Source organism: Capricornis sumatraensis, chromosome 1 (assembly GCF_032405125.1).
Source record: "Capricornis sumatraensis isolate serow.1 chromosome 1, serow.2, whole genome shotgun sequence".
In the NCBI taxonomy this organism is placed as follows: Eukaryota; Metazoa; Chordata; class Mammalia; order Artiodactyla; family Bovidae; genus Capricornis; species Capricornis sumatraensis.
Window position 1 is genome coordinate 8,753,962 of NC_091069.1, and position 25,629 is coordinate 8,779,590.

At 47.1% G+C, this 25,629-nt stretch overlaps 1 protein-coding gene across 1 annotated transcript in view; it reads right to left on the bottom strand.

Moving 5' to 3' along the window:
- Positions 1-25,629, bottom strand: part of GARNL3 (GTPase activating Rap/RanGAP domain like 3) — a 118,872-nt gene that overhangs the window by 3,514 nt on the left and 89,729 nt on the right. Inside the window, exons 18-26 of the mRNA XM_068979031.1 lie at positions 20,124-20,222; positions 19,652-19,768; positions 18,922-19,097; positions 17,255-17,413; positions 11,261-11,327; positions 5,638-5,745; positions 4,334-4,452; positions 1,810-1,948; positions 624-839 (exon numbers count right to left, since the gene is read on the bottom strand). Coding sequence (XP_068835132.1) covers positions 624-839; positions 1,810-1,948; positions 4,334-4,452; positions 5,638-5,745; positions 11,261-11,327; positions 17,255-17,413; positions 18,922-19,097; positions 19,652-19,768; positions 20,124-20,222 — 1,200 coding nt within the window. The remainder of the gene's footprint in view (positions 1-623; positions 840-1,809; positions 1,949-4,333; positions 4,453-5,637; positions 5,746-11,260; positions 11,328-17,254; positions 17,414-18,921; positions 19,098-19,651; positions 19,769-20,123; positions 20,223-25,629) is intronic.

Below are 25,629 nucleotides of genomic sequence, written 5' to 3' on the forward strand. Positions count from 1 at the left end.
AAATATGCAGAAAATCCCAGACAGATTTACATTTTGGATATACACGTATGAAATGTTACCTGAGAGCTGGCAGCTATAAGCCCTTCTAGACACTTTTCTAGGATCATACCTATTTAGATTACTTATATTTAAAAAACTGTTATCAGACTAGACAGACTATTTTACAAACTGCCTTCCCACCTGCTCTTCATATGGTTTGCGCACTTTCTATACCAATAAATCTAGACTGACACATCATTGTTGTTGGGTAGACTGTACAGTATTCCTTGGTGTGGGGTGCAAGTTTATAATTTCTTTATAAATCCCTTATGATAGGGGTCTTTGCATTTGAGGATAATTAATATCCACAAATGGGCTTCCCAAGTGGCACGGTGGTAAAGAATCCCCCCTGCCAACGCAGGAGATGCAGGTTTAATCCCTGGGTTGGGATGATCCCCTTGGGGAGGAAACGGCAGCCCGCTCCAGTACTTTTACCTGGAAAATTCCATGGACACAAGTGCCTGGTGGGCTATAGTCCATGGGGTCACAAAAAGTCAGACATGACTAAGCACAACCAATACGCTCAGATAAAATCAGCAGGTATCTTTACAAACATCACAAACACGAGAATGGACAGCCATTACCCAGCAGCTCCCTGCGGGTCCTGCTTGCTATTTCTTTGATCTCCATGCGGGACAGGGACAAGGAGTGAGTGACAGGAATGGCCGCGATGCCAATGCCGATGGAGGTGGGTGGGGTGATGACCTTTGAGACTAAGGGCGATTTCAGAGGCCGCTCGATGCTTCTGCCCACCAGGTTTCTGAGTGGAATCTTGTACAGATTTTTGGATTGAATTTCACCTGAAATAAGGGTTCAAAAAGAACGTTAGAACTTTAAGAGCTCATGTTATTCATGAGAGAATATTTCCTGGTTCCTCAACATAATTAGCATGAAAGAAGAATTTATGTCATAGGCTGACCTCCCGCATTTCATTAGGGGCAATAAAGTGGTGGCACCTGCCAGCTCTGTCTTCTAATGGCATCCTGTTCATGGGTGAACGGGACAAAACACCCACTCCTGGTTATGCATGGGCAGGGCGAAGGAGGCGGCAAGAAAGGCACAGCTGTCCTGCTGGGGAGCTCCGAGCTCTCCTGGCAGCGAGCCATAAAGACGACTCATATGGTGAGAAGTTAGGAAAAGCCTGAGGCAGTAACCATAGCAAAGGTCTGCGGGGTTCAAGGGCGAAGCCAGACAGAGTGAAAGCTGGGTGCTGAGTAATGTGTGGGTTTCATGATGATATCCTTTTAGCTATGAAATTCTATTATATTCTTAACATTCCTGAAGGGAAGATAACTTGCTGGGGCCAACTGCAGTCTCGTTAACCCTCAACTTCCTTCTCCCCTTTGAAACAAGTGTTTTCATGATGGGAATTGTTTGGGGGTGGGGATTATCACAAGGTTTCTTAAGAATGCAACCACACTGCAAGTTTTTTTGTGGCTTCAAATAGGGGGTTCCTTCAGCAGTAATCACATGTCAGTATTTGACAATGAACTACAGGGGCTTCCCTGGTGGCTCAGACAGCAAAGAATCTGCCTGCAATGTAGGAGACTTGGGTTCAATCCCTGGGTTGGGAAGATTCCCTGGAGACAGGAATGGCAACCCACTGCAGTATTCTTGCCTGGAGAATTCCATGGACAGAGAAGCCTGGCAGGCTATGGTCTATGGGGTTGCAAAGAGTCAGACATGACTAAGCTACTAACACTTTCACCTTTCAGCGAAATGAGAATGGATCAAAATGTCTATCATAAGACAGTAAAAACTGGACTTCACCTTCCCCCACGGAAGAAGGAAACACTGGAGTATCTCGGCCTGGGGGTGTCTGAGGAGAATTGTGGGCACTGGCCCCCTTGGAGCTGCCTCCGGACGAGACCTCGTTCGCTGATGCGGTTGCTGTGAAGTAGATATCCGACTGGAGAGAAAGAGAAGGCGTTACTGAGCTGTGTAGTTTTAAGGGCCCTGCACCAGCCCTCCTGTCATCACTGCACAGACCCCCAGCTGTCCCATGGGGTCTGCAGTGCAGGAAGAAGCCAGGGAGGTGGCTGCCAGCTCTGGGCTCAGAAGGCTCCTGAGAGCTCAGTCCTCCTACTTCTTATCTACTGGTTGACACACAATAGGAAAGAGCCAATATCCCACACGCCTTCCACAAATACAGACACAATACACTTCCTTGAAAGGGAGCTTGAGCACCAGAGGTTAGAACTGGGGAAGGTTTGGAATCTAGTCAGGTCTATGTCCCGGGTGGGGTCGTGGGTCCTCACTCACGATTCAGCAAATACTCAAGCCCACCCACAATGGGCCGGTTTTGGGGCAATGGCGCTGGTGTGTGGCTGGTGGTGGGCAGCTCCTGTGGACTCAGGGCGCTGAGTTTCAGGGGTCTTGCAAGCTGGCTGCTAAACACGGCCATTATTCAACTTAAATTGTGTTAAAAGAACAAAGGAACTAAATATCAAAATTCAACCATTCCTCATTATTTCACTACACTGACAATTCTCCATACTCTTGAGGTAGTTTGTACAGTGTCTGTGTGTGTGTGTGTGGGAGGGGGAGATTGTGTAATAGTGGCCCCTAATGCTGTGTGCTGAGGTGTCACACGGGAAGCTTGAGATCAGTCATGGTGGGACTATTTACACTATGGAAATCGGCAAATGCTATAAATCAGAGGTTGATTTGTTATTTTGTTGATGGTCTGGACTTAAAGTGATGGAGAAAACATGAATAATGAAGATTAAAATTAAAAGAATATTGTCCAGTGCTGAAATTGAAAGAAGTTTTAGTTTAATAATTTGTATGAGGGTGAAAAATAGTTTAATAGATCACATGTCAGATTTAATGACAACAAACTTGGAAAAAGAATGAACGGGTTGAGATATAATTCCAACTGTAAAATTGTGGTTGAACTGCAGCCAGGGGTTGGCTATGGATAAAGGAAAATCAGTGAAAATTAAAAGAGTGGGACACGACTGAGTGACTAATTCTTGCTTCTTCTTAGTGAAAACAAAAGTTTTATGAGAGCCAATTGGCTAAATGGACTTTGAGATAAAAAGCATTGTATATTTTATTATTAGTTATAAATCGTAAGCTATTTATATTTTTATAATCAGTAAAATTTATTTTTAAATTTTAAAACATTTTTCATCAGAGGCTTGCTCTACAATGTTGTGTTGGTTTCTGCTCTACAACAATGTGAATCGGCCATAGGCATACACCGGCCCCTCCTTCCGGAGCCTTCCTCCCACCCTCCCCCATCCCACCTTCTAGGTCGTCACAGAGCGCCAGGCTGAGCTCCCTGTGCCATGCAGCACCTTCCCACTGGCCAGCTGCGTTTCACATGGTACCGTATACATCTCAGTGCTACTCTCTCACTTCATCCTGCCCTCCCCTTCCTCCGCTGTGTGCACAAAGCTGTTCTCTATGTCTGCCCTACGCTGTTCCCTATTCCTGCCCTGCACATAGGTTCATTAGTACCATTTTTCTAGATCCCATATATAGGTGTTAATATATGATATTATTAGTAAAATTTATAATCAACTGATGTCCATATATATATGAATGTGTGTATACATGCATACCCATTTTCCAAAGATTATTGGTTACACACTTACCAGCACTCTACTGGCACTACGTTAGTGCATAAGATGCTAGGGTCTGTTCTTACAGAACTGTCAGTGTTGGGGTGGGGAGTACGCAGCCTCCCACCACCAAATGTGATGCCCGTTAGGATGGAGCACCGGCTGGCCTGGCAAGGCCATGGAGAGGGTGTGGGGCTGACCCGGAGGAGGGAACCAGAACAAGACCCGGTGGGTTACGCGCCCGCGGTAGAAGCCACCTGGGAAGATCTTTGTTCCTGCATCCCTCGGTTTTGCGCACATTGTCACTGGGCATGAATCTGTCCATCAGTCATAGTATGCGGGACACAAGTTCAAACTGAAGACAGACAGCAGCAAAGGAAGAAAGCACTACCTCAAGCTCTTAACTGTTGTAGCCTCGGACTGTCCTTCTGTGACCAGCGGCCCAGGCTCACATGGAGGACTTCCGTTTCCGGCTGCGTGGTGCTCTCCTGACGCCACTAGCAGGGGTGACTCTGGGTGCTAAGGCGGGGTGTTTTGCAGCCCAGGGTGTTTTGAACCCACACAGGAAAACTCAACCTAGGACTGTCTCCAGCTTTCTCATTTCCACACACGTGTGGTGGTGTCAGCATCAATCTCGCCACGAAAGTGTCCTCACCCGCCTGAAACCTCGTGGTGCTGGGGCACCCGAAGCCCCTCAGACAGAAATAAACCCCAGCTCTACTCACCCTGGAGGCCACGAGCTGTAGCTGAGGCACGACGGCCGTGTGGACCAGGTTCCCGTTCACCACCAGGCGGATCTCCATGGAGTCGGTGGTGAAGGCCAGCAGGTAGGGGAACGCACAGACTGCAAGGCAGCGGGGCGTCAGCGGCCAGCCCGGGCTGCGGCTGGGGCGCTGCTGGGGCCCTCTCACACCCACCTCGCGTCTCTCCCCTTCCTCCGCTGCGTCTCCTCCTTCGGGGGCGCATGGCCCTTAGCTCCAGGAGAGCCTCCCTCTGAGCGCCTGCCCGCACTGTCCCGGCTTCTCCCGCGCTCCTCCCCCACTGCAGTTCCCCACTTCATCTTCCGGGCACACTGCCCATCCGGGTCCCCAAGACCTTCCCCCTGTGGTCCAGACACGCCCTCTCCTGCCCACGTGCCTTCTGTCCAGGAGCCTGGCCTTTACTCCTTCACTCCCTGTCCCTGAGTCACCCTCCCCTACGCTCCTCCTGTCTGTGTGTCTGGGCAGGGGCTGCGTCCTGTTCCTGCTCTCCTGGTTTCACCTGTGACTCTTCCTACCGCTCCCACATCTCTAGCCTTGATCTGTCCAGTTGGTCCTTAGTGCCGTGGCTCAGACCTGAGACCCATTTCTAACCCTCCCCTCTCTGTCTTACCATAACTAATCGGCACCCAAGCCATCCAGTACCTGGCTCCATCCCTCTGCTCTTCAGCTAAAACTCTATCATGTTTACCTATCAACAAATGCTTTTGAGGACAATAATGTTAATATATGTGGCTCTGATCTGACTCTTGCCAGGCAGATTGCCCAGCTGTGGATCCTGAACCACAGAAACGAAGCACCACCAAAGCACGTCCTGACGTTTCAGTGGCAGGTCAAGTACCAGAGTTTCTGTGACTCTAGACTTTCAAGCTTCAGAATGTGTAAGAAGGCTGCTGAGTGCATTATGCTTCTCTCCCAAGTCAGTCAGAGGTTCAAGGATGGAATCTTTCTAAATTCTCATATTTTAGAAGTCAGAAAGTGAGGCCCAGAAATGAAAGGGTACTGCAAGATACCCAAGTACTGAAAACAGATATTTAATTGCTCGCAAAGGCTCACATCCTCAGGCACTGAGGAGACCTGGGAGGAACAATGGAAGACAATAGTCCCCGAAGGGGAGCAAAATGAAAAACAGTTAAAGAAGAAGACTGTTTATATTCATCATACTCAGAGAATTCATGGAAAATTTAGCGGTAAGCCAGCGCTTACCTAGGATGGAACAGTTCAGATGTGTCTTTCTGGGGGAAGACCATGATGACAAAAGGTTTCCTTACCAATCGCACAGGGAGCCTGGTTCCAACAGAACTGGAAATCTGACGCAGAGGGCTGAACCAAAAAGGAGCCACCATTAAATGGGCAAACCTTTTTGTAGATGCAACTGTCTGCAACAAAACAACAGTGACTTATTTTTGTTGGAGACAACACTCAGGCAACTATAATCAGATAAATGAGACACAGGCCACAAGAAGAGCATCCTATCTATCTGTTCTGAAAGCCAGCACAACCACTGCCACACTGCCAGATTCTCAGGGGCAGAAGGCAGGCAGAGCCAGAGTAATATTTCTGCCACATGTCGTCATAGCTTCCATTTTTTGGAGAATTTACTATGTGCCAGATGCCAAGCTTTAAAACATTTTCCCCTTTAACCTGTACAAACTTATGAAGTAGATGCTGTTATTACGCTCACTTTGCAGATGAGAGAATCAAGGCAAGGGGCGGTGAAGTAGCTTGTTCACGGCTGCACAAGTCCTGCATGGGGGACAGTATTGGTTGGTTTGCAGACAAGAAGGGGCACTTGATGGCACCCCTGGATGGAGGAAGCTCTCCTACAGGGGATCATTCCCCAAACCTCACTCAGCAGGACATGTGAGGTGGGACTCATACACTCCCTGCAACATTTTATAATGAAAACTTGAAGCCATATGCCTGTATCACCTTCGTGAGCCTGAGCCAGCATTAAAGTAAGGCCAGGTTAACTCAGTTATCTGGTTCTTGGCCTGCTCTGAGCTCTAAACACAAGTCCAGGTGGTTCAGACCCTCGTAGAGTGAAAAAGTTTACCAAGAAACCAGTTCAGTTCAGTTGCTCAGTCATGTCCAACTCTTTGTGATCCCATGGACTGTAGCATGCCAGGCCTCCCTGTCCATCACCAACTCCTGGAGCTTGCTTAAACTCATGTCCGTCCAGTCAGTGATGCCATCCAACTATCTCACCCTCTGCCGCCCCCTTCTCCTGCCTTCAATCTTTCCCAGCATCAGAGTCTTTTCAAATGAGTCAGTTTGTCGCACCAGGCGGCCAAAGGATTGGAGTTTCAGCTTCAGCATCAGTCCTTGCAATGAATATTCAGGACTGATTTCCTTTAGGATAGACTGGGTGGATCTCCCTGCAGTTTGAGGGACTCTCAAGAGTCTTCTCCAACACCACAGTTCAAAAGCATCAATTCTTCAGCTCTCAGCTTTTTTTATGGTCCAACGCTCACATCCACACAAACAGAAAAACAAAGACCCCTTTTATTGCAAAAGCCTGCCACGTTTTAGCCATGCAAACTAGTTTTTCAATTATTTTTAAAAACAGCTTTACTGAGATATAATTTATATACCATAAACTCATCCATTTTAAGCATTCAAGTCAATGAACTGTAGTCTGTTTATAGAGTTGAATAACATCACCACAATCTGATGTGATAACATTTTCATCACCCTAATGAGAAACCTTGGGCCCATGAAGCAGTCTCTCCCTGTTCCTAGCGTCAGAATTGACAGCTGTGGCCCCTCTGTGAGAGGGGAGAGGTCACAGAGCCAGAGCTGCTGCGGAGGCCTGCAGTGTGGGGCCAGGCTGGGGCGGTGGCCGAGGCCATCTGAAGCCCTGCCTGTCTATCCCTTGGAGAGTCCTGCAGGGCTCAGGCAGAGAAGGCAATGGCACCCCACTCCAGTACTCCTGCCTGGAAAATCCCATGGGTGGAGGAGCCTGGAAGACTGCAGTCCATGGGGTCACTAAGAGTCAGACATGACTGAGCAACTTCACTTTCACTTTTCACTTTCATGCACATGAAAGGAAATGGCAACCCACTCCAGTGTTCTTACCTGGAGAATCCCAGGGACTGGGGAGCCTGGTGGGCTGCCGTCTATGGGGTCAGACACGACTGAAGCAACTTGGCAGCAGCAGCGGCAGCAGCAGGGCTCAGGGGCTCCTTTGATGAGACCCCTGTGCCTTGTAAAGCAGTTTCCTTATGCTGTTTTATCATAGTTCTTCTAACAGAGTGAGTGATTAGGACAGAAATTCTTATCAGGGTCAGTTATTGCTTTTGCTACAGTGGACTCACTAGGGGAGGAAAAGAAACCTCACTCTCAAAGACCTTGCTCCTGAGGAAGCAAGTGCCCACGAAGGACACCCAGGTCTCCCAGCAGTGCCCCGGACCTGCTGGGCTCACCTGAGGTTGGCTTACGCCTCTCCCCTCTGTCTTATTTTCCTTCCTCCAGCGTATCTTTCTCAACAGCCATATGCATGCTGCTTATTCTACGTTTTAGAAAACAAAACCCTTTGCCCTCTCTTCCTCCTCTAGCTGCTGCAACCTTCCTTATTCTTTTCCCTTAATGCAAAATTCTCTGAAAGGCTTGTCTGGACTCCCCAGCTCCACTTCCTCTTTCCCAAGCTCTCCTGACCTCTGCAATCAGGCTTTTGTCCCAGCCCCTGCCTGCCTCACAGGCGGTCACGCAGGCCTGGAACGGGTGACTGGACTGCAGTCCAGAGGTCCTGTCTCCCCCTTTTCCAACAGGATCCACCCCAGGGAAGTAGAGGGGTCTCCCTCCCAGTGACGAGAGCTGGTGGTCTCAGACCAGCAGGTCTGTAATTCAAAAAAGAAGCCAAGAGTGTTTCCTGAACTCCAGAGCTTGCAGCCCATTCATACCCGTGCATGGGCACCCATGCGTGGCTGGCCCCAGAAGGGTGAGCTCACTGCATCCCTGGCAGTGCCTTCCACTGTTGTGTCTCCAGAGCCTGACACAGCCTGGCACAGAGAGGGCCGTCCCTTGTAGTTAAATGGGCCCTGAATGGGGATGAGGGGGACAGGAGTCTAAGAAAATCACTGCCTTGGAAGCAGCTCAGTCTATGACCTTCCCTACTTTGACCTTCCCCATCCAGCTGGTGAAGAACAGTATGTAGATTTTAGTTTTAAAACAAATTTCTCTGAGGAAAAGTCCCTTTGGGCACGTGCAAACGTTTTTAACTTATCTGAGAGAAAAATTTATGTATAGAAAACTCTGGGTTTCTAGGAGTTATATTTTAGAAAGAAGCAAACTTAAAAAATCAGCTTCAAACTTGGGGAAAACAATCTCCTTCCACAGCTCCTGGCTGGAAAGGGCCTTTCCTGTGGGTGTCAGTGACCAAGACAAGAACGTGGACTGAGATAAGCAGATGGGTGTGCACTGTGTGTGGGACGAGTTATAGAAGTCAGCTGGTCACTGGGGGAAACCAGCTCATTCCCTGGATCCTCAGGTACCTGCCAACCTGCCGAGAGAAAGAGGGAGATGGAAACTGAAAGCCAGATGCCTGACCCAAAGCAACAGGAGGAAGTGGCGAGGTCTGGGGAGACTGAGTCAGGTCTGGGGACCCCCCTGGGATTGCCAAGGCCTGACCCAAGTGAGGTCAAAGATCATCTTCTGATGGCTGGTGGGTCTGTGAGAACAGATACATGCTGATCACATCCTGAGATGAAACCAGGGCCTGTAGCCAGGAGGTGATCAAAGACCAAGGAGGTGGAACTTTTAAGGGGCTCCAGGAGCCAAAGGCCCAGTGTGGGACCGCCCCCTCAAATCCCACCCCCCACCTCAGCACTGCCTGCTGACTCGGCTTCTAATTTTGTGTAGAGAGCTTGCCATCCACATTGTTTCCATGCCCCTCTTTCATTTTGGGACTCACGTTCATGGTCTAAAACCTGCTCTCTTTCTGTTTTTCTTTACCACCTAAAATCACCCCCAGTTGAGCAGCTGGAAGAAAGAAGTATTAATATCTATATCAGTTTTTAAAGCCATAAGTTTTTCAAATGGGTTTTTCAATAAACTAAAAAGACCACACTTTTTTTTTTTTTTTTAAGACCACACTTTAAAGAGATGAACATCTTACAGAAGTGGCCACACACAGGTGCGCGCCTACTCTGTGTGTCCCTGGAGACCTGGGGCAGAGGGTGGCAGCAACTGCAGCAGCCCAGCCCTCCGAGCGCCGGCAGCTGGGCAGCGAGGATCCATGCCAGAGCACATGGCCTCTTGCTGTCACCCTAGGTGTGGCCCTTCTCATCAGATGGGCCAGAAAGATCTGCTGTTTTGAGGAGGGTTTTGACAGAGCTGTGGATGAAATATCCTAAAAGAGCGATTTATTGGTGAAGTTCTTTGCTGATTCCCCATAAATCTCGAATTTTGAAAGAGGAAGTTTACCCAATAAATTTCTCTATGGAAAATTACCATTCTTACTAATCAAAGATTAGTAAGATTAATTAATCATTGTATCTACATTAATTAATACATTAATTAATCAATGTATCTGCCCCAAGTGCTATAACCAGCATCACCACTCAAAACTGATACAATTCTAGGCTGAAAAAAAGGTTTTATTTAGTTAGACTGCATAGCCTGGGTCCAAGAAAATATCTCACTATCTTTAGCTTTAAAAAGATCCTTTTTTATTGTGGTATCACATTAGCTTTTGAAAAGCTGCAAATCCTTAAGTCCTATTTGATATCTTTGGTCTGCCTGAAACCCATCTGCCACCTGACCCAAACTAATCCAGCTGAGGCCAGGCATGCCAGGCTGAGGCTGATTTCATTAACATCTGAGAAATAGCAAAAAGGGGAAGAGTAACTGTCAGGGCACTGGAGTCAAGAGGGCCCCAAATGTCAAGAGAACCTGGGCTCTGTCTTTTGAGAAAGTCTGTTCACCACTCAGGTGCCTTATCTCCAGATGACAGAGAATAACAGAAACTGGGTTTTTTTTGGACTCTGAAATCACTGCAGATGGTGACTGCAGCATGAAATTAAAAGATGCTTGCTCCTTGGAGGAAAAGCTATGATCAACTTAGACAGCATATTAAAAAGCAGAGACATTACTTTGCCAACAAAGGTCCATCTAGTCAAAGCTATGGTTTTTCCAGTAGTCACGTATGGATGTGAGAGTTGGACTATAAAGAAAGCTGAGCGCTGAAGAATTGATGCTTTTGAACTGTGGTGTTGGAGAAGACTCTTGCGAGTCCCTTGGACAGCAAGGAGATCCAACCAGTCCATCCTAAAGGAAATCAGTCCTGAATATTCACTGGAAGGGCTGATGCTGAAGCTGAAGCTCCAATCCTTTGGCCACCTAATCCAAAGAACTGACTCACTAGAAAAGACCCTGATGCTGGGAAAGATTGAAGGCAGGAGGAGAAGGGGACGACAGAGGATGAGATGGTTCGATGACATCACTGACTCGATGGACATGAGTCTGAGTAAGCTCCGGGAGTTGGTGATGGACAGGGAGGCCTGGTGTGCTGTAGTCCACGGAGTCGAAAAGAGTCGGACGTGACTGAGCGACTGAAATGAACTGATCAGAAACTTGAGAAGTCAGTGAGCAGTGGCTGGGGCTGATGGAGCCCAGCGCGGGACACATGGTAGGGGTTCCCTAGATGGAAGCCCCTGCCATCACTTCCACGTCCCAGAGACACCCCAAGGCGACTGCTGTACCATCTCACTGAGAGGTCTGGGTATTGGGAGATCCAGGTGGGAAGGCAATTTTTAGCTGCACCCTGGAGTGCAGTTAAGGATCCAGGAACAATGCACCAGATAAACCTAAAGCTAAGTCCCTGTACATTGTCCAGAAAGAAAAAAACAACAGTGGATTTTAGCAAGTGGCCATCAAAACACATCCCTTACTTACAGTTGTAACACAGGAGCAGACCGGCTTCCCCGTCTTCGTACACATCAATAGCTGCAACGAAATTAACCTGCAATGAGAATGGGCAATGATAGTGGGCAGGCTGGACACTGACACTAGGAAAAGACGTTCTCAAGTTTCTATAAACTCAGGTATGACCGCAGGTCATGGCGTGGACTTTCTCATCATCTTTTCAAACCCTTTAAGAAGCTCTATAGGGGAGAGCTCTCTCTATTGGCAGGCCTCCCATTTATACAGCAGGCTCCAGTCCACCAAGCTTTTCTTGCCGGTTATTCCTTTCATTTCCACATCAACCCTGGAAAGTAGATGGGATTGCATCCATTTTACAGATGAGGAAAGCGAGGCTTAGAGAGGTGGAGTCACTCTAGTCCCTCAGTGAGGAGGTGCCCCAGCCAGGATCTCCACCAGGTCCCTGGTTCTTTTCCAACCTCAACACCCTTGCCCTTCAGCCACACTGCCTCCTGCCTCAAACACAGTCTCTGAATCTCCAGATCACCATGTCTGCACTTCTTTTCTCCCTTTTCTACTTCTTTCACTTCCTGGGAGGCGGCTTGACAAGATGCAGAGGGTGTTGGAAGCCCCAGCTCTGTGGCTTTGGTGAGCCTCTGTTTCTGCTTTTGAGAAGATGGTTCTCAAGTTTCAATCAAAATTCCAAGCCTCTAAAAATCTTCTCTTCTTTCGCTGCCTCACTTGTCTTCTCAGCCCTGTAGTCTGGCCTTCAGTACCATCAGGAACGCTGCCCTCTCTTAAGCTCCAAGAAGGTTTCCTTCTCTCCAGACTGAAGGCCTCTGACCATGGCTCATCTCTCCATCCATATCTGCACAACCTCTGACAGGGGACAGCTCCTCCTTCTGGCTTCTCTCCCATTTCAGATTCTTCTTCCATTTATTGGCTCTTCTCTCATTTAGAAAAAGCCCCAGCTTGATAGCTTTGGATTTTACTCTGCTCAAAATCTCTAAATCTACAACCTCAGGCACACATTCTGAGCTCCAGCCCAGGTTCCTAAGTCTTTTGTTCTCTCAAATGCAGTAGGTTGAGAAGAACTCAAGGGGCTGGGTGGGGGAGCAGGCAGGAGCAGGTCAGACAGCCCCCAGTTGCCAGTACCACTTGCTGCCTCTTGTGGTTTGTGGTAAATGGCCCTCTGGCCCCAGGTCTCCATCTGTAAACTGGTGTAACAGTAATCCTGACACTGCTGGATTTTCATGAAAATTCCATGAAACAAGGCAAACATTGTTGCACAGGACCTGACACAATCAGCATTCCATGGAGGTCTCCCGTGACCAGTTTCCTTTCAAGCCTCCTCCTTTCTTTTAGCAGAGCTACCCTCAAAGTCTCGGAGGGGTTCCTTTCTCACCCAAGTCCAGAGTATCCTCTTTCTCATCTCACCCCTGCTGCACCCGGGCTCGACCCCGCGTCCCGGGCTCGGCCCCACCTCTGGACTCGGCCCCACCTCCAGGCGCGGCCATTGCCTCCCTCTAGCTCGGCTCGCTCCAGCCCCTTCCAGCCTCTGGGCTTCCCCATTTCCCAACCCAGGCCCTCTGCCCAGCTGGCCCTCACTGCTCTCACCCAAACACAGCCTTCTTCACAGTCTGGCATTGTACGAGTCATCATTAAACACACAAAAATGAAAGGACAGGGTCTCACCCCTCAACAAAATGTCAGAAAAGCTTACAAGTACATAAAATAAGTTATAGTAGAGCCCATACCATAACCATGAGTTGCGGAGGCTCTGTAGGGGTGGGAAACAGTGAGTCCTAGAGGTCAAGGGTGTTGATTCTAGGGTCAACACCTGGGAGGACCTGGGAGTCAAATGCCAAATACTTCCTCTGCTGCTATGTGTCACAGCCTCTGTTTTAATTATCTACAGGGCGTGCACTGCCGTCTCAGGTTCGCTTGCTTGCTGGCACTCTCCTCCGTGCTGGGCTCTCAGCTCTATGAAGCAGTGGCCTTGCTCCGCTATGTGACCCCCTCAGTCCCTGGATCAGGACCTGTCAAGTACCAGGAGCAGAGGGCATGCTACCTAGAGGCACGACCATGTAAATGAAATGCCAGCCCTGCCACCCGAGAGCAGTGGGCACGTGGTCAGGGGTGTAACTTCACGGAACCTCAGGGTCTTCATCTGTAAAATGGGAGAGGCTGGAACATCTGCCTCTAAGGGTCTTCATCTGTAAAATGGGAGAGGCTGGAACATCTGCCTCTAAGGGGGCTGAGGATTCCAGGAGGTCACACCAGTAAATGCTCTATAAATGTCAGCTGCTGGCATGACTTGGCTCTGGAACCTGCACCACTGGGGCGTATCATGGGAGGGAACAGCCCTCGGGCCCCTAGAGGGAACCCTCTGTCCGTCCCCAGCACTCTGACTTGAATCACTGCCTCCTTGGTGTCCCCAGACTTGTCAGTTAGATGACACTGATGTCAACCAGTGGCTTCCAGCTCTCGTGGGTGCTGCTGTGTCTGCTCTGCACTTTCTGAGGGAGCGGCTGAGCACCACCAGCTGTGTAACCTGGACCTGCTCTCCTCTTTGGGCTGTTACGGGGCTGTGGCTGCCACGTGCTGGGTTTGAGGGCACAGTCCTGGGAGGCAGGCAGTCTGGGCTCAAGTCCTGCCTCTGCTACTTACTGGCTGTGTGGTTTGGGGTAAATAAGTGACTTCTCCTTTCTGAGCCTCAGCCTCTTTTTCTGCAGAAACCGGGGAGAGAATAGCACCTGCCTGTCAGGGCTAAGGGGCCAAAATTTGGGGTCAGTGACCATAGCGTGGACTTAATCACTCCCTCCTCAGCCCCTCAATCACATTTCATCGGACCTTCATTAATACCGAGCATGGTGAGGCCTGGTTCACGTGTACATGTTATATGTACAGATGTTGATACAGATGTTGGTATAGATGTTAGCTCCTGGGCGAGGGACCTCAGAGGAGACATTCATGCAGGAGACATTCTTGACCAGGTGAGGACCTAAGAATTCACTGGGAGAGCTTTTAAAAGATACATATTCTGGGTTCTTGCTCCTGGACATCTTGATATATAGTAGGTCAGGGTAGGATAAAGACATTCGCCTTTTATTTTTTACTTGATTAAAAATAGTTTATCTTATTGCATTTTAAAATAATAAAAGTAATATATGGTGGTGGTGAAAATTTGAAACACAGACTTGTAACAAGTGAAAGAGGTTGGCACTGTGAGGTCAACGTCCAACCTTCCCGCGTGATTCCAGGGTGAGCTCTCAGTGAAGACCAGCTGGGGTCTGGGCAGACAGTCAGGACGGGGACCTGGGCCCAGTGAATAAGCCAGAGACCCGGATCCTGTTACCTCCCTCCGGAGGGGGCCTCTGTTGGGGAAGGAGGCAGGAGCTGGCTGTTGGATCCGGGGCAGTACGTCGGAGTTGGCCTGTTGGTAGAACAAACTTGGTGTTGACTTTCAGAAGGCTGCTCTGGTGCTTCCTAAACAGCTCCTCTCTCGAGCTAGGATTGTCTTGGACCTTGAGGTGGGTTTGAAGCCTGCAACGGGAATCGAGGGGTCTTGGCTGAGACGAGAGGAGGGGCGGGGGCAGGAAACCAGGCCAGCCTGGCCAGCATGGTGGCGCATGGAGGAGGTAGGCGTTGAAGGCTGCTTGAGGCACTAATCGCCGGCGAGTCCAGGAGGGTCGGCCTCTCTCCTGCTCCACTGAGCTCAGGGCTTGTCCTGCAGCAATGTCTTGGTGAGAAGTAACCCTGTTTCTGCAGGCCGCTTCTACCTGCTCATTAGTTTGCTCATTTCTCTAGGGCTTATCTTTCCAACCAAACAGTAAATTCCACCCAAAAACAAGCCACTGTCTCAGCACCTCTGCCTGCTCGGCAAACATAGCCACTGAGGATTAACTCAGTGGGAATATACACACTGACCCACTCAAATCCCCAGGGTAGTGCTTAACAACACAAAGATGTTTTTAAGTGTTTTTTCTTAGAGAAAAGCTTTGCATCTTTGTTTTACAAAGCATGTTGAAGAAAAGACAGAAAATTTTGGAGGTTTCTCATACCTTCCAGCAAAACAAAGCACAGAAGTCATCAAAGAAAACTGCTTTTAACTCTTTTTTCCCTGGATCTTCATGAATCTTAACAGAAGAAAATCCACACACTCATGAATTATCAAGGTATTAAATATAAGTAAATAACAATAATTTCCAGGAAAAGCGGGTTCAGTCTTAGGAAACTGGTTGCCAGGGAAGGATTGATTCAACAAAGATCTTTTAAGCCATGCTTTTTCTGACTCCTATGATTGGTTGTACAGATTGTATTTTTTAATTTAAAAGAATTTAATTATTCATTTGGCTGCACTGGGTCTTGGTTTTGGCACTCAAGGTCTTCAGTCTTTTTGGTGGCATGCAGGATCTTTCATTGCAGTATGTGAACTCTGAGTTGCGGCCTGTGGGTTCTAGTTCCCCGACCAGGGATCAAACCCAGGACCCCCTTTATTGGAAGGGTGGACTCTTAGCCACTGGGCAGCCAGGGAAGTCCCTGTCCAGAGTTTTGAAAAGCAAGAAGGGGCTAGAACTTTTAAAGGCCAGATTGGGCTCTGAGTCCTTAGAAGACAGCCTTGGGAAGAGATGACAGGTTCCCAGTTGCTGGGATGGAGGGGACCCTCCTGGCCTTGCTAGGAAGAGTGTCAGGAGAGCTTCCATCTCTTGGGTCTATAGTAACATCACCTGGGGAAGACTTACAGTCTACTGATTCCCATCCCATACACCCAGGACTCCTGGTTTAACTGATCTGGGTGTATCAGAGCACCGATCTGTTTAAAGCTTTCTGGGCAATTAGAGCCACAGTTGAGAAGCAGTGTGTACCAGTGGTTCCCAAATTTGCCCACATCACCTGGGGACCATCTAAAAATTCTAAAGCTCATGTCACACCCAAGGCTGGTGAAATTGCTGGGGGGTGGGACACAGGGCATTGGTAGCTTTGAAGTTCCTCAATGACTTCAACGCCAGATGAGTTTGGGTGCTACCAGTATACACACATAAAAGGGCAGACTGAGCTGTGATTGATAACAGCTGAAGATAAGTAGGCCTCTTAATTATATCTAGATGTTTCTTTTTCTGATTTTTCTATTTCTTAAAATTTTGCTCTCAGGTGTTTTCTTTAGAGTAATTAGCAACTTTAGTGAATATTTATGTAGGGCTGGTCCAAATTTAAATTGTATTTTTTTAGTTCTTGTAAAACATAATTAAATTCCTCAGTCTCTGACACATCTGAACAGGACTGGGGGAAGCTCTCATCAGGAATGACACTCTCCCTGGGCGACATCCTTGTTCTGCCCTGTTCTTGTACCTGAGCTGGAGTGCTGGCCCTGCACCATGCAAACCTCCAGGGGCTCAACTGTCATCAGGCCTTGCCCTGGTTCCCAGCAATAAGTGGGCTGAAGAACTCTGTGAGTTGCTTGTCAGGTTTTGTCCAGATCCAGCACATGGCTGCCCTCTGTGCAGCTCAGGCCAGGAGGTGTAGACCCCCCAGTGCTGATCTGCTTTTCCTCTCTCTCCCAATGGTGTTTCATCCCATCTTCCTTTCCTAATGCACCTCTAAGGGAATGGAGACTTGGGCTGTGCTCTCCCCCACCTTCCAGCCCCGTGCTGTGGGTCTGCAGTGCCTCTGAGGGTAACCCGACTCTCCAGAGGCCCTTCTAGCACGAATTACCAAACAAATGTTCTCATTACTCAGTTATTTACAGTGAGTTTTGACACTTCATTCCTCTTCTGTTGGGAAGGATTGAATGGCAGGAGGAGGTGTGGAAAAGCTAAAGAGGGCAATGGGCAGTTATATGATATTGAACCCATTTGACCTACAAAGATGGCAGCTTCACATGGTACAGCCTAAATATGTATCACAGGTTACAGATATGATAAAGAGCACACAGTTTTAAAGAATCCCTTATCATGGTCTCACAAAGTTAGAAGGTGCAGCTCCAGTCCTTTTGGTTCCTGCTCACCCCCACGTCTGTCGACTCACCCTGCTGGCCTCCACGTGGTGCAGCCTGAAGGCCTCCCCCGTGCTCTCGTTCACCACATCGAACTGGTGCCGGTAAGCCACACAGATGAGGTTGTCGCTCTCCTCCGTTGGCCCATCTACCAAGGTCATCACCGCGGGAGAGTCGGACAGACAGATCTCCTGTGTGGTGGACAAGGATGGAGGAGAAAGGGGTGAGGACAGAGCAGCCACCCCACTGCCTGCCCCCATCCAGGAAAGGCCCCCTTGAAGAAGGAATTCACAGGGCCTGGACTCCATCTTAGGCCTGTTCATGCTGATCATGCTCGGCCACCTTTCCAATGGACTCTGAACTCTGTGTTTAGTGCCTATGAAAACAACAGAAAGATAAGACCCCCTTCAGACACGGGAACCTTGAAGATTGTATCTAGGTTACTTATCACCTAAGAGAAAACATACACTAATCACCCCTTCCTCCAGACAGGCCATAAATTTTTTTGTATCTATCGGAGTGTAACCTTGGGTTTATTGATTATTGGCTAATTGTTTGACTGTTTGAGCACATAAGCATATAGCATGTGAATGATGGGGTTATTGGGATTGTATTTTCCTTGGTTTATGTAAGTCTCAAGGAATTTGGAGTGGTCGGCTCAGAGACGTACACATGGGGTATAAAAGATTTTCATAAATGCTGGTTGGGGTCCTTGGCTAAGAGGAGACTCTGCCTTGGGCCCGCCGGTGTAATAAACTGCACTCCACTATCTGCGTTGTCCTTCTGAGTGAGTTTGTTTCCTGGAACGCGTGGCTACAACACCCTCATTTCCCCACGCCGCCACCCCCCAGGCCCACTGCTTCTGCAGAGTCCTGTGCCAGACTGGGGCAGGGATAGGTTAGACTGCTCCTTTCTGCAATCTGTCCTCAAGGCTCAGACCTCTGTTCACTGCAAAGGGGAGAGGCCAGGAGACAATTTTACAAAAGGGATTCAACGGTGTAGTCTGTGTTAGCCCTCAGAATGTCCGGTCCTTGTCTTGAGATTTAATAATAATAATGAACATTTTGGCCAACCTAATACATACATCATGAAATGATCACCACAATAAATTTAGTGAATATTCATCATCTCATGCAGATACAAGATAAAAGAAAAAGACATTTTTTTTCCCTTGTGATGAGCACTCTTAGAATTTACTCTCTTAACTTTCATATATAACATTCATCAGTGTTGACTGTATTTATCATGTTCTATATTATATCCCTGGTACTTATTTATCTTATGATGGGAAATTTTTACCTTCTGACCACCTTCTTCCATTTCACCCTCCCCCCAACCCCTGCCTCTGGTAACCATGAATCTGGTCTCTTTTTCCATGAATTTGTTTTTGAAGTATAATTGACTTTATGGCTGTGTTAGTTTCTGGTGCCCAGCATGATTCCACGTTTCTATATATTTCAAAATGATCCCCCCTAGAGCAGCATCTTTAGGTGTTTACTATGTGAATGAGCTGGATGGAGTCGGAAAAACTCTGTTTGCCTTAGTCTCCCAGGGAAACCAGGGCCACAGGTGAGGGCTTCCTCAGTTAGTTACTGAACCACAGGGCAACCCCAGTGGATGACAGACCCTGGATGGAAGGAGGGAGTCTGCCTCGGGACACCTTGGCCAGGAGTGAAACAATTTGAAGGAAAAAACCTACCCTGATGTACTGGAATTCTTCAACAGGTGACTCTGACAGGGGAGATAACAGTGACATGCCAGTCACGCCACTTGGCTTGTTGTGTTTCCTTGTGATCAGAAGCAGTTTATTCCGAATGGCAACAACAATCCTCAGCTCTCTGCTATGGTGAGTGTTGATGGCATACAGGTGGCAGCCTAGGAAGAGAAAGAAATGATGCTGAACACACAAGAGGCGAGAGCCCTCAGCTTTGACAATCTGGTGATATTTAAGAATCCTGGAAATTAAACATAAGACAGTGAAATGACTAAGGACGTTTTTGCCATGAGGCAAAGTGGGGACTTGAAATAAAAATTAGGTTGAGTTACAGAAAAATTAAGGAAGTCATATTCCCTCTATTCTAGAGTTTGTGGACTTAGATTTACATCCACTACATGACATGAATTAAACTGAAAGGTGAGCAGAGTTCCAGGAACAAAATTCTAAAAGTTTCTTTTCATAAGTTTGCTCACAGAGGTGAACTCACCTCCCAAACTTGTCAAATTAGACCTAAAACTTCCTCTAGCCCTCAACATGTTTCTCTATAACTTAAGCTTCTCTTAGGGAACAAGTGACACTACTTTTGTGATGTTTCCAAGTGAAAAAACAAATAAAATTCCTACTCAAAAAATTTTTTTTTTCAGTAAAATCTGGGCAGTCTGAGAAAACGATTAATTGGATGAAACCAGCAAAATATGAAGAATTGAGTCACCTTTTGTTTTCTCGAGCTTGTTTTCTCTACAGTCACACTTGCCCTTCACGGCCTGCTTGCCCTCGATGCCCCTCTGCACAGCGCTCAGTCTGAAGACAAAGAGGCGGGCATCTTTCCCTGGTGGGATGAAGCAGATGGAGGAGATGGATGGAAAAGTAAGATGACCTGGAAGAACTGAAGGGGCGGACTGTGTAGAAAACTACTACTCAAGAAATCAGGATTTGAGATGTTCCAGAACTGGGGAGAAGCCCTGTATTGCCTTCACCTAACAATGTGATCAAGGATGCCCACCCCTTCTCTCCCTCACCATCCCTGCCTCAGAGAACAAATGGGCTACCAAGGACCTGAGCCCTGGGCACCAGAAGAAAAAGCTGGCAGCAGTGATTCAGCCACAACCCCGAGACCCTTGTGTTGGCCGTAGGCTACACGCTCCCCTTCCTCCCAGAGAACATCCCTCAGGGAGGAGTAGCACCTTTGTCTGCTCTGAGGATCAGAAGGTCCAGCGCCTCCAGCACATGCATCTGCTTCACGGGCAGAGTCTTGTCAAACACGGGCACTGATGGGAGGTCGTCTGGAAAAGAAGCCTGGTTACCCAACGCCGCACCCAGCCCATACTCTCTAGAACCTATGAAATGTGCCTGTGGGTAGTTTTGGACCCCGTTTCTCCCTACGTGAGGAAGGAGGTCAGCTTCTAGATCCTTCCGAAGGGCAACACAGAAAGTTCAAGCACTAGTCCCCTCTCAACTCAAGGAGAACTGGCATTTCTTTCCCAAAGGCATTCACACCTCCATACAGGGAGCACAACAGCAGGGCCCCGAAGCTAGAGTCTTCTCCTCAATGTTCATCCAAGAAAAGGCAGCATCTCTCAGTCCCAATTTTGGCTGGGATTATTCCAAACAACCAAATACTAAGTTTTAAAAAGTGCTAATACACTTAGTCATTTCTCTTAAATATTTTCTGATTTTTTTGTGTGTCATATTTGAAACCACGTCACATCTTAGGTTATTCTGCATACTTCTCAAGAAAGTAAAATTAGAATTTCCTTTTGTATTTAACAAACACCCTATTCCAACATGGCCTATGTCTGAATCAATAGTAGTTTACCTATCATTTTTCAGTATTTCTCCATATAGGAATATGAAATAGTTTTAGACAAAAATAAGAGAAATATCAATTACATTTCCAAAATAACACGAAAAAACTAATTTCAGTGGAAACATCTGGGAAGATCTCAGGGAAATGGATGATTTAAAGACACAACAAGTACGTGTAGGATTTTTAAAAAATATTTATTTGGCTCCATTGGGTCTTAGTTGTGGCACACAGGCTTAGTTGCCCCACAGCATATGGGATCTTAGTTCCCTCAAACCCATGTCCTTTGCATTGGAAAGCGGGTTCCTAACCACTGGACCACCAGGGAAGTCCTGGGTTTGTTTTTAAGCTTACTTACTGGGATCTTTAATTGCTAGCAATTACTTTGCTGCTTTGGATGGCATCACCGACTCGATGGACATGAGTATGAGCAAGTTCCAGAAGCTGGCAATGGACAGGGAAGTCTGGTGTGCTGTAGTCCATGGGGCTGCAAAGAGTCGGACCCGACTGAATGACTGAACTGAACTTTGCTCTTGGGAGTCCCTTGGGCAAACAGGACTTAACGAATTTAGGCAGTTCCATAAGCAAAGAGCTTCCCTGGTGGCTCAGGTGGTAAAGAATCAGCCTGCAATGCGGGAGACCTGGGTTCAATCCCTGGGTCAGGAAGATCCCCTGAAGAAGGGAATGGAAATCCACTCCAGTATTCTTGCCTGGAGAATCCCATGGACAGAGAAGCCTGGTGGGCTATAGTCCATAGGGGCACAAAGAGTCAGACATGAGTGAGGGACTAACACTTTCACTTTTACTTTAAGCAAAGGGTCTGTTCTGAACTTGACACAGAATCAGGGCAAGGCAAAGATGTCCCAGGACGTATAGACATTTTAGGCATAAGTGTCTAGGTGATTCTTTACCTGATTCTTTGAAGACACTTAGGTCTTCAAGTGTTCTGCTGTGGGTTTGGGTGTTACCTTAATTATAATTTAGGTGCAAGAGGCCCTAAGGATCTTGACTCTTCCAGAAACCTGTCTGTTTGGGAGTTTATCCCTCCCTGGATGGTGCCCAGGAGGGGGCAGAACTTTCGTCATTAGGATTAGTAACAACACCTACGCCTCACCCCAACCCTGGGGAGGAGTCTCCTGCTCCTGCAGCCCAGTGAGAACACTGGATTTGTCAGAGCACAGAGCCTGCTAAACTCTTATGAAACAGATGGCTTGTCTCTAGTTGTCCTTCATGATGGGGGTAGTCCATCAAACACTCTCCTTCCTCCAATACCTCAGGCTTTCCCAAGCGGATTCATTCTGAGGCTCTTTGTGGTTCTGTCGGGGCAAGACTCCTTTTTTCAAACCATGAGATGATCATTCATTTCAGTGCCCATCCCTGCATTTGAGTAAATAACTATGATTGTTTCATTAAGGCCAGGCATTTATGCCCTGGGCTTCCTATATATCAGGCCTTAATGCTGTGTTGTAGGTGTCATTTAATGTAAATGTCCCACAATGGCCCTATTAGGTAGGAATTTCTAATATTCCCATTTAACAAATGAGAAATCCGAGGCTCAGAAGTGCTGGGAAATTGTCGAAGCACGTGTCCTGAACTTGTGGAACTGAAGTCCATGCAAGGACAAAGTCTGAGCTCTTAGCCGGTGTTGTAACCTAAAAACAGCACTGCATACCCATGGACTGATGCAGTGAGCAAGGGAACAACCCTGATGTTCAGGTGGCTTTGTTGTTGCTCAGTAGCTTAGTCATGTCTGACTCTTTGCAGCCCCATGGACTGTAGCACACCAGGCTTTCCTGTCCTTCACCATCTCCAAGAGCTTGCTCAAACTCATGTCCATTGCATCAGTGATGCCATCCAACCATCTCTCCTGTCATCCCCTTCTCCTCCTGCCTTCAATCTTTCCCAGCCTCAGGATCTTTTCTAAGGAGTCAGTTCTTCGCATCAGGTGGCCAAAGTATTGAAGTTTCAGCTTCAGCATCAGTCCTTCCAATGAATATTCAAAACTGATTTCCTTTAGGATGGACTGGTTGGATCTCCTTGAAGTCCAAGGGACTCTCAAGAGTCTTCTCCAACACCACAGTTCAAAAGCATCAATTCTTCGGTGCTCAGCTTTCTTTATAGTCCAACTCTCACATTCATGCCTGACTACTGGAAACACCATGATGCTGGTGCTAAGTCACTTCAGTCGTGTCCAACTCTGTGCAACCCCATAGACGGCAGCCCACCAGGCTCCCCAGTCCCTGGGATTCTCCAGGCAAGAACACTGGAATGGGTTGCCATTCCCTTCTCCAATGCATTAAAGTGAAAAGTGACAGTGAAGTCGCTCAGTCGTGTCCGACTCTCAGCGACCCCATGGACTGCAGCCTTCCAGGCTCCTCCATCCATGGGATTTTCCAGGCAAGAGTACTGGAGTGGGGTGCCATTGCCTTCTCCAGAAACACCATAGCTTTGACTATACAGACATTTGTTAGCAAAATAAAGTCTCTGTGTTTTGATATGCTGTCTAGGTTGGTCATAGCTTTTCTTCTAAGGAGGAAGCATCTTTTAATTTCATGGCTGCAGTCACTATCTGCAATGATTTTTGGAGCCCAGGAAAATAAAGTCTCTCACTGTTTCCACTGTTTCCCCATCTATTTGCCATGAAGTGATGGGACTGGATGTCAGGATCTTAGTTTTTTGAATGTTGAGTTTTAAGGCAGCTTTTTCACTCTCCTCTTTCACCATTATCAAGAGGCTCTTTAGCTCCTCTTTGCTTTCTGCCATAAGGGTGGTGTCATCTGTGTATCTAAAGTTATTGATATTTCTCTCAGCAATCTTGATTCCAGCTGTGCTTCATCCAGACCAGCATTTCTCATGATGTACTCTGCATGTAAGTTAAATAAGCAAGGTGAAAATATACAGCGTTCATGTACTCCTGTGGCTAGATAGGTTTATATATGGCACAGGAAGGAAGATGAGGCAAGGATATGAGAAAGTGATGTGGGTTCAATGACTGTTTCAAAACTATGGATTCCTTCTTGTAATCTCTTTATGAAGAAACCATCTTTTAGATGATCTGGCTTTTCTATTACCAAAACAAAACAAATGGTGATAGCATATTTATTCAGTATTTGGTCTCCCTTCAGAGCAGGTTTTGCTACACTTAGAAGGCAAAGAATTTTTAATAGTGACCTTGAAAGGAGCAGGTTCTCAAGGAGATGAGTCTAATGAAATTAAGCAGAGGCTAATCGGATAGAGTGGAACTTGCCCTGAAACGAAATGGGGAGATTCACTAATGGAAACAATTTGTAATAGAATTAAGTGTAGACAAGACAGAAGTAAACAAAGAAATAACAAGATAATTATGGCTTAAAAGCACAACAAAGAATACAAAGAAAGCCTTAAGGGTTATGCTCTTCTCAGCATAAGCAAATACTGCATAATCAGGACATGAAAGTAATCTGAGTAATACATGTGAGCTGGTGGTGGATATATACGGCTACCACCTGCATAGACAATATCCCTCAAGTTTGAAAGGAAAGGATTTCCTGGCAATCACAATAATCCTTATATCTGACACTTCCATTAGATTTTGTATACATAAAGATGAAAATTTCATAAAGGGACTTGGGTAATCTTGGTTTGGATTTTCTATTTACAAAGAAGCAACTCAAATAGAATTTTTTTCTGTTTTTAGACTGGTCTTACAAATAATCATGAAATTACTTTCTCTTTCCTAAAAAGGCAAACAGGTAGAATTTGACATTCTTTTCATCATAAACATTTTCATAATTATTTGTCCAGGACTATGGTTTTGGAAATCTGCATCAAGCTAAAGATGGTAACATTGGTAGAGTTTAACTTAACTTTAATAAAATGTAGTTGGCTAAGTGGAGAGAGCACCAGACGAGGAATCACCTCTGGATTCTGGTCCCAGAAATGCCACTAATTAGCTGTGTGGTCTTGGGCAAGTCACATAATTTCTTTGAAAGAAAAGTGAAAGTGAAGTCTCTCAGTCGTGTCCGACTCCTTATGCCCCTATGGACTGTAGCCTACCACACTCCTCTGTCCATGGGATTTTCCAGGCAAGAGTACTGGAGTGGGTTGCCATTTCCTTCTCCAGAGGATCTTTCCAACCCAGGGATTGAACCTGGGTCTTCCGCATTATAGACAGAGCAACCAGGGAAGTCCTAATTTCTTAAGGCCTCTTTTTCTTTATCTGCAAAACTAAGAGATTAGACTAAGCCTCCAATGTCTGTTTTTGTTTTGTTTTTAAATAAACTCTTTTGTTTGGTAATTTGCTACTATCCTTTAGATGTCCAAGGAGCAGCGGCTGCGGAGGCACAGGAGGGCCAAGAGGAGCTACTCCATGTTCAAGGTCAGGAGAGGCGGCAGTGAGAAGATACCCCTTGTCCAAGGTAAGAAGCAGAGGGTGCACTTTGCTGGGGCGGCCGTGAAGTGATACCTCACATCCAAGGTAAGAGAAACCCAAGTAAGATGGCTGGTGTTGTGAGAGGGCATCAGAGGGCAGACACACTGAAACCATAATTACAGAAAACTAGTCAATCTGATCACATGGACCACAGGCTTGTCTAACTAAATGAAACTAAGCCATGCTGTGTGGGGTCACCCAAGATGGGCGGGTGATGGTGGAGAGGTCTGACAGACTGTAGTCCACTGGAGAAGGGAATGGCAAACCACTTCAGTATTCTTGCCTTGAGAACCCCATGAACAGTATGAAAAGGCAAAATGACTGACAGGATACTGAAAGAGGAACTCCCCAGGTCGGTAGGTGTCCAGTATGCTACTGGAGATCACTGGAGAAATAACTCCAGAAAGAATGAAGGGATGGAGCCAAAGCAAAAACAATACCGAATTGTGGATGTGGCTGGTAATAGAAGCAAGGT